At 30.9% G+C, this 9,821-nt stretch overlaps 1 protein-coding gene across 1 annotated transcript; it reads right to left on the reverse strand.

The window, feature by feature from the left end:
• Nucleotides 1-4,862: 4,862 nt before the first annotated feature.
• LOC135135557 (uncharacterized) lies at nt 4,863-5,666 on the reverse strand. The gene is made up of 2 exons (XM_064064657.1): nt 5,538-5,666; nt 4,863-5,180 (listed from the first exon to the last, which is right to left on the reverse strand). Exon 2 carries the CDS (start codon nt 5,168-5,170, stop codon nt 4,928-4,930), a length of 243 nt encoding a protein of 80 aa, XP_063920727.1. The 5' UTR covers nt 5,171-5,180; nt 5,538-5,666; the 3' UTR covers nt 4,863-4,927.
• Nucleotides 5,667-9,821: the final 4,155 nt, after the last annotated feature.

The raw sequence follows: 9,821 nt of genomic DNA on the forward strand, positions 1-9,821 counted from the left end.
GAAAGTTCTCAAGATTCACTTGTACTTTTAACAAAAAAAAAAGAGATGTAAAAAACTGGGTATTTAAAAATGGGTAGAAAATTTTCAACAATAGCATTGTATTAATTACAAGAACAAAATTTAAAACATTGTAGGGGTAATTAACACATTATTAAACAAGTTGTGTTATTCAATTTACATCGCTAGGTACTTACGTTAAGGCGAGAACTCGTCAACATTTGCTTTACAGCTTTTTTCGGATGTCATAAGTCGGAGTGCACATTTTCCATCTACTGTTTCGTTCGTCAGAAACAGAATATGAGCTAACTTGTCGGCAAATTGCATCTGGTGATCGTTTTAAAGATGTGGGCGTAATGTAAGTATGTTAATGAAATATTTGTCCATGTAAAGAAATTATTGGCACCTTCTTTGCATACAGTTATTGTGATTTTTATGGTAATGGTACTAATAGCTTTTTCAATGAAATCTGTTTTAGTTAACCTTAATGTAAGTGTCATTTTGGGCTGGGGTACTTCTAGATATCTGACCATTCGTGCGTCACAGTCCATCATAGTGTTTTTTTTTTTATGAATGTTGGAGTTAGCCCGTAAACTGATTTTTTTTAAGGAACAGTGTATTAATAAAAAAATTTGAATTCATTATCTTTATAGTAATTTTATACATTCTAGCATCTAATATTTAATAGTTACACGGTGTAGATGTGAGTATTTACGTAAAAGTATATACATACATAATAATAAAAAAAGCAAACAATTGTTCTAGCTCCATACTTATGTAAAATATGCAGTGCGGAAGTACTTTTTTTAACTAACTGTTTTTAAAATTGTGTAAATTATTTGATTTGAGCGTACTAGGTAAAGGTATTATCCACAAATAACATAAAAAAATGGCATTTCCCTCGTCCCTGAAGTACAGTCCAACAACTCACACTTCTTTGAAAAATTATAAAATTTTATTTTCATTAATGTATCATACTTTAATCACCCACACTCCGCCACTGCCTTTGATTCGAACGCATTGTTACGAAAAACACTTTGTTAATTGCTTCAAAAGTTGGAATGCATTGATAAAACGCAAGGCTGGCCTGTTTCTAGTGTCTTTTGTTATTGAAAAATGTTCCGATCAACATTTCAGTAAGGACACGTATGACAATTCCAACGCGTGCCGTACACGTGCTATACTAATAATAAAAAAAGTGTTAGAAGGTTATTTCGACAAAACTTCCCTCGCTCCTGAAGTACAATTTATCCAACTTTTTCGAAAATTTATAAAATTTGATTTTGGGAATTTTGTTTTTTATGATAACCCTTGTAAGTTAAAATAAAAATATATTTGTACTAAAGTAAAGATAAGTAGACTTCATATTTCAGGTGGCTTTTTTGATTAAAAATTTTTATGATAACGTCATTATCCTTTCCTCTTCCATCAAGGACATGTATATTAATTTGGATAGGTGGAGTGTGATACTAACAAAAACAGTACACACATCAAAATATATTTCAAAAATATCGTTACTCCTGGTTATGACGCTATGAAATTATGAGACTGAGCCCGGAGCTTCCAGATGCAAAATTATGCGTTTGCCTCTGAGCCATAGCGATGTTTCGTATGCTAGGTATTATGTATTTAAAGAATAACATTACTACGAAAAATATTGAATAATAAATATAATAATAATAATTAACAAAATTAAGACAAAATCATAAACCACAAGTACAAAAGGTTGTTATTTTATAAAATTTATACCGCAAAATGTTGAGATTGCGTCATCAAATATTCGTGGGGATGACTAGACAAATTTTGTTAATCGGTTTGGTGGTTTCGAAAATAGTCTATTTAATAAAAATCGACACCGATGACAGATATGAAAGTAGCCTGTCGCCCGATGAATCCTACTGCAATATTTTCTTCGCTTACGCTCGGGAAGTAAAAATGTAGATCTAAAACAGTGTAAAAAAATTGTGACCCATGGGTCAAACGAACCAGCGACCTTCCCGTTAATAATTCAACATTGTTATGGCACGGCACACGTCAGTGCTTAGTATAAAATGTGATAATGTAATTTGTATATTTTTCCCTAAAATCTGGATGCCTAGGATGAAAGATCAAGGCGGATTTATAAACCACAAGTATTTACTACTAAATATTTTGAGGGGGCGTTATCAAATTGTTGGTGAAGATGACTAGACAAATTTAGATTAGCGTTCTACCATCGGCACAATATTCCTAACATATGATGATCTATCTAATAAAAATCAACACGGGGGACAAACAAAGTAAATCAAATCTCATAATTTTTCGCAGCTGTGTGTTCGACTGTATTTCAGGGGCGAGAGAAGTTCTGTTGAAATAGCCTTTATACTTTTTTCTTTTTTTTTCATGTTATGAGTTGGAGAACATTTTTTTATTTCATAAAGTTGATATGAAGAATTAATCGTTATATAAACGACAATAGTAAAGGTAGAATTATTTTGTAGGTATGTTGATTTCAGAGTCTATTTAAATTAAGAATTTAAGTTTTTGGTATATTTATTTGGACTTGTGATATATATGCTATATACTAGCCTGAACCATTGTAATGCAGAGAATGCAGAGATATATATTACATACAATTTTCGGGAATCTTTAAGCGTCAAAATTGTTCACCACAGTATACTGCAGAATCTCAAAATTTGTCCCCTTAATACATGCCACCATTCTGCCTTTACTTGGCCGAATTTGTAACTTCCAGCTCTTGTGAAAAATGTATAGCATCCAATTTCCAAGCCATCTTTCAAACTCTTTATGGCTTCTATTTAAACAAAACTAAATGTGGGAAACATTGTAAGACTAGGTTATCAATTAATTATTGATATAATTATCATCATTATTATTATTGTTATTATTATCATCAGTGTCTTACTAATAAAAAACTTCTTTATTTTGCTTTTATTTTTGGGCAAATTAAACCTGTTTGACAAAATGTCCGACTTAAAACTAAATTTAGGGCGAGTGTAACCTATATCACGAAAACGGAAAAATCTTCCGATTGGAAAGTTAAAACAAAGAATTTTGAAGGCACTTTTTCCATTTTCGCGATATCGTTGACCTACCTTAAATTTTATTAGAAATTTAGAGTCGTGTCACAGGGGTCTTAAAGTTGAAAATTTGCATCAGCCTTCAGGACAAGACCAAAGTGGTCTACGGGGTAATTACGATCCACAATAGTTGAAGCAATAAATTAAGTCAATAATAACTGCCTCTGCTATTGAGGCGATTTTTTATGGAAAGGTTACCCCCATTTCCTTACATTGTATTAAAAATGTTTCCTGTGCGGTGTCACTGCGCTATGACCTATGAATAAATAAATAAATAACGCTTTTCAGCACGCATAAGTTCCAGTAGATCGAAATGCCCATCTAATTAATTCTTGGTCAAGCGAATAATTACCGTTTATTTTTTACCTTTCGTCGTTCCAACCAACGCAGAATCATATATCAAAAGACTTTTTTTATTATCTGCAAACGTATAAATCATTTCGAAATCCAGGAGCAATTGCAGCACGTCTTAGTTACGATGCTGTGTATCATTTACATAAATGGACATATGCAACAAGAACAAAATCTATGGAAATGGTGATTGGTTTGATTTATTTCCCGGGGTTGCGATACCGTGCTAAAATCACTCAAGCGATTGTACAATGAGTCGAGTTATACATTGACCCCCTTACATTGTTCAAAATTACCTACGATTTGCTTTGCTAATGCCTAACGAACCCAATTTAAACGTCACGTTGTTTTTGTTTGTTGTTGAGGACATCATAAAGACCTGTGAATCACTTGTACTGCTTATAAATAGATATGTAATTGATGTTTCAACCGGGAGCAATATGTTATATTATGAGACCCGCTATTTATAAACAAGTAGAAGAGCAAAGGGAAAATCCTCTGACACTTGTCTGCTCACCTAAAGATTATTTCGAGACCTCATTCTGAACGCCTCATTTATTATTAATCTTTCAGAACTAGGTGATCATCACACTTAATAAAAATATATTGGACGACGAAAAGATGAAATTGTTTTGCTGATTGGGACTACTTCTTCACGATTTTACTCATTTTAAACAGTAGAAGATGTAGAACTTTAAACTCGTCTATTGTTTTAGACATCAAGTAAATTCGTTCTGAATGCCTCATTTATTATTAGTCTTTCAGAAATAGATGATCACACAAAAAATATACCGCACAAAGAAAAGAGGACGAGTTTTTCGTCAACTGTGACTTTTTTTGTATTCTTCACGACTGTGTTTATGTAGAACGCCGTTAGAAGATGTGGAGCATCAATTTGTCTATTATTTTGTCATCTTACAACATAATTCTAAATGCTTCGTTTATTATTAATCTTTCAGAACTGGATAATCAACAAAGTAACTAAAATTATATTAGACGAATGAAAATGAACACCCTGTTATTAGTAGTTGTCACTTTGCATATTTTTCATGGAGGTACTCACTTGGAACACTGCTAAAGACAACTCAAAGGTCTAAACTGTATATATGTACGCTTCAGGGCTATTAATCCTTTCCATTAAAGGAAAAACACAGTGTTTGTAACACCGCGAAAGCAGTAAAAAACCCGATCAAACACAGCCATAGATGTTTCAAGATTTGCCTTTGATAAAATTTTCGTATTGTGAGATTACCATCAATTTAAAAGTTTGAGTTGAAAATGTAACGAGCAAAGACAAACTTTCAAAAATCCGTGGCTGTCTTTGATCGTGTTTTTATTGTTAAAACTAGTTCTAGAGTTTCACTGTAAATAGATATGTATTTTACATAATGTGTAGATCTAATTTAGAAACTTTTTTATTTTTAACCTTTCAAAACAACAAATTATTGGCAGACAGAATATAATAAACGTATTCGTTTAAATATATACCTATTCCTCATTCAAGATTTTTTTTTATCTGCCTTTTCATCTTCCTCTTCATCTGGAATATTTTCTAAACCTTTAACCACGTATGGATCTTCAAGACGTAAGTCGCGCAAATAGTGCTGAACCTCATCTGTATCTAGCATAGATCTTCTGTACCAGTGACCTGTTAATAACCAATTGCAAGGCCAGGAAATATAAGAAGGTAGCGACAAAGCGACGGCGATTATCATAAATCCAGGAATGATATTGAACCACATTTTTATTTACCTAAAATAAGGTAATAGTTTTTTACAAAAATACAGTCTGAAATAATAAATATTAGGTCAGACTTAACCATAAATAAAATCATACTGACAACTTTACAAATAAAAATGAATAACAAAAAAATATGTATTCATGTTAAAATTATCACGTTCTTTACCAAAAACCGGTATTCCATCATTATTTCTGATCATCGTTTTAAACCGAAAATTGAAATTTTTGATTACGATAATGAGATTATAATGGTAAAAGTAACGGAAAGTCTGGACGCCACATTATTTTCACATTTAGATGTTAAACTTGCAGTTTTTAAGAGTTTTAAGGTGGATCGCGTTAAATGAAAAATGTACATTATTAACTTACTCAGTGTGAAATTCCTCATATACTATAATTACCGCAAGTTTGAAGAGAATAATTACTGGAAAATTATTTTAATGTGTTATTTGTATGCGGCGATTACTGTAATTGCAACTCGTCTGGAAGGATGACAAATTTGACAGAAGCCTTCTGAAATGGCTGCCGCAGCCAGCTTTGAAACAGTAAATAATGAGAAATTAGACAAGCGTGTAATAAAATCGGATGATTTACATTAAAAAAGTGTTCGCGATATAAGTTTTTGTAAAAAATTATGAACATGAAAGTAAAGTGTGCAGAATGTAAAAATAACCTGTAGAGATAAGAATTTACACAGTTAACAAAAACGAGATTTTGACTCTGCAGTTCCTCCTTTTTAGGGCCATGGAAATCACAAAATACAAATAAATCACAATAATTAAGATTACTACTGAATTGAATTATTGCTATTCTAATAGTGTGAATAAAATTGACAATTATTTAAAGAAAAATTTGACTCTACTTTGCAGTTTTTTTTATTCATTTCGGTGTTAAACGTCATGAAATCATCAATAAATGTTTCACTTAGAAAACTGGATTCCACTTAGTTTAATCAGAATCATTGAATAATAAACAAATTGAATAATTAATATGTGGTTTTAGCTAATATTTTCTTTCAATTATTTATTTTCTAACACGTTGAAGTTTAAATTAATGTATTCAAATTCTGATCATGTATTTTGTAACATAAACTCGCATAATAATAAATTAAATATCTAAATTCAGGATCTAATACCTATGATTTTTTTGCGATAGTTAGTGCATTGTGTCATCTCTGAATTTTCTTTTTTATTATTGTCGAGAAATCCTAGTTCTGTGCTAATTTATTGTGGTTTTTCTGGTTTCTTGCTTGCACCTTTTGATTTATATTCTTCTGAACTTTGAAAATAAAAATAGATTCCCATAAAACTGTTGTGTTTGTTGGAATTATTTATCAAGTAACATTCAGTACATTAATCAGAGGATTTTAATGTTTTTTTTGTTGTAATCTTTTTTGCTCGGTTTTAGAGAGCATAAGAATGTTTGACTGACTACGGTATTCTAAAAGCTTAACACATTCGCTACACAATTTTTACAACGAAACCTAAGTCGTGGATATTTCTACCGCCTGATTTTTAAATATCTGCTCTAGTTAGCCATCATGCGTATGTTAGCAGTGAAACTAAAGCGACTGACGTAAGCATCATGACCAACTAGAGCAGAAATTTAAAAAAGCATCCATTGTAACTGGACCCATTAAGAGTTGTTAGATTTGTGAACACAAGAAGTGCAAAAAGAGGCAAACAGAGGCAAATTATTATAAACATTACAATTTTTAAATATTGATATTTCAGGTTTATTCTTATTTAATTTTTTGTTCTCTTTCTTATGTCGGTACGCTTCTTAAAGAAATGAAAAATTGCAGAAACTACCAACGTTCTTATATCTATAAAGAGAATACTTAACAAAAGAGAAAGAACAAAAAACAGAGTAAGATGATAAAATACAGGCTGTCCTATTTAAAAAATTTAAAATATCGATATTTGAAAAGTGTAGTATTTTAGATTTTTTCTACACACTCTGTATATCAAGCCCCAATTTAATTTACACCACAACTAAGTGCGCACCTTGTTTATCTCTTCACAAAATGTTGTAATATATATTTTTAAAATAATAATATTACGATTTTGTGAGGACTTTTCTTTGCTACAAATTTTAAGAAAATTGGAATAACGTGGCAACATCGCATCCGAAGTTCAAAAATACAGTACGGTTTTAAAACCTAGTAAAAAATTAGTCTGAATTTATTTAAACTGAACGTTCTTCGCCATTGAAACAATCAGATAATTCCAACTTCTTACACTAATTTTATTTTTTTCATGATAAGACCTTTTATGTCTATTGAAATGAAAATTAGTACTTTGTGTAGTCCTTATTGTTACGGAGACGTCAGTAACCTTCTGGAAGAGATGAATAAACAATTTTTAACCGTTATTCTGTAAACACTAAATCAGTAGCAATATATTGTCAAAACAAAAAAAAAATATGAGACATGAATATATTATTTAATCAGGTGACGCCATTAACTTTTTGCACAGGACGCATGAATTCTGACTGGTGATTTGTTATGTTCGGGATAACTTCAAGGTGCCTGTAAACTTTTGACGCAATGGATTTTTTGGTTTTTAAGAAATTTTGAAAATTTTAATTCAAACCTGAATATTTCGAAACCACTTATGATCATTAACAAACTGCGTTTTTCGATTTAGTTCGTTGAGATCTATATCCCAGTATTTTTGTGGATTTTACACACCTTTTTCGAAAAAGTTCAATTTTTCAATATCATTATGAAATTTTTAACTTTTTTCGACCTCCATCGAAACTTACCCGAATATATTTTTTGTAGATTTTGATTTCTGGAAGTTATTTTCGGTTTTGGGTATTGGAAAATTCCTACCATTTTTCCAGAATCGCCCAGCGAAATAAGGAAATTTTAGGATTTAAAAATTTTGTACTTTAAACCGAATATTTCGGAAAACTTGCTCCACAGAGAAACACAGCACGTCAAGATCTATAATCCAAGGGGGTTAGGTTAGGTGTTTTTAGGCAACTTTTTGAGAAGCAAAATTTTTTCAATACCATTTCGAATCACTTTCGAAAAATACCTAAAGAGATTTTATTATACTTGTATATGTAGTTTTCAATCTCCAGAAGCTAGTTTCGACTTCATTCCTTGGAAAATTCTTACTATTTTTCTAGAAATAGCTAAGTGAAATAAGTATCGCAATTTTGTCCTTCAAAAAGCTTCTTCCAGCACGATAAACAGGCTATACTTTTCGAATGAGCACCTAGATCTATATCCAGATTTTTTTGTGGATTTTTAGGCAACTTTTTGAAAGCTAAATTGTTTAAATACCCCCCTCTTATGAAATTTTTGACTCTTTTCGACCAGATTTGAAAATTATAGAAAGATTTTGTTGTAGATTTCGACTTGCCAAGTTATCTTTGGCTTCGTTTCTTGAAAAATTCCTACCATTTTTCCATAATCGCCCAATGAAAAACTTTTTCAAAAGCTACATTTTTTCGGTATGAAATTTTCGACCTTTTTTGATCACTTTCGAAAATTACGGAAAAAGATTTTATTGAAGATTTGAATTCCCAGAAGTTATTTTCGATTTCATTCCTTGGCAAATTCTTACTATTTTTCCAGAATCGTCGACTGAAATATCCCAATTTTTAGGATTTTTAACAATTTTGTACTTCAAACAGAATATTTTGAAAATCTTGCTAACTAAAATAAAGACGCTATGTTTTTCTAATCTGCACGTCGAGATTTATATCCCAAAATTTTTGTTCATTTTTAAGCAACTTTTTCAAGTTAATTTTTTTCAATTAATGAAATTTTAATTTACTTTTTTCGACCACCTTCGAAAACTAACTAATTTTTTTTGTACACTTCGACTTCCAGACAATATTTTCACCTTTGTTTCTTAGAAAATCCCTACAATTTTTCCAGAATCTGTCCCATCTTGCATAATTTAAATGTAATTTATGTACTATTATGTACTATTATGTACTATTTTTAGATGTTGTCATCACACTTTTGGTGAAGATCATGTGATATATTTTTTCGTCTTATAGGAGCTAAGAAACGTGGAGAAAACATGTACTCTGTTAATTACATCACTTCCTTAGCTTACGCTTGAGAATTGTAGTTATTAAATAAACGAGCAGAAGATACAGTTTGGATGAAAAGTTGTTTGAAAGAAATAGATATAGGAAGATATTCGAAATATGGAAGTATAAGGAACATTAAATGATCTATACCAAGTAGGTATTTGGTAAAATTCGAATTTAGGTAAATTCGTGGGAATCGAATTTAAGTAAATTACAGAAAAATCAACTTCAGAAGAAAGTCCTATGAAAAATAGTGGCAGTTAAAGAAAAACGTAATTAGTGAAATGGGTGAAAGGACTGAGGTGGGAAGAAAAAAATAAGAAAAAGGAAGTGGTACCACAGAACAGCAGGCTACGATTTGATAACCGCAAGAGAAAGAGAAAAAAACGAGAATGCATATAGCAAAAAACAGGAACGAGAGACAAAAATATTTGATATAATAAGAAAGGAAATATTTAAAAATGTATGTCAAAGAACTGGAAATAAATAAACAAATTAATGAGAGTCAGTAATGAAAATGAAAAAATTATGAAGGACGCACAAAAAGAATAAGAGAAATTATTGTAAAAGAACGCAAAAGAGAAACAGAAACTGATC

This window comes from Zophobas morio, unplaced genomic scaffold (genome assembly GCF_036711695.1).
Source record: "Zophobas morio isolate AGI-343-1 ecotype UQ-CSIRO unplaced genomic scaffold, CSIRO_AGI_Zmor_V1 ptg000004l, whole genome shotgun sequence".
In the NCBI taxonomy this organism is placed as follows: Eukaryota; Metazoa; Arthropoda; class Insecta; order Coleoptera; family Tenebrionidae; genus Zophobas; species Zophobas morio.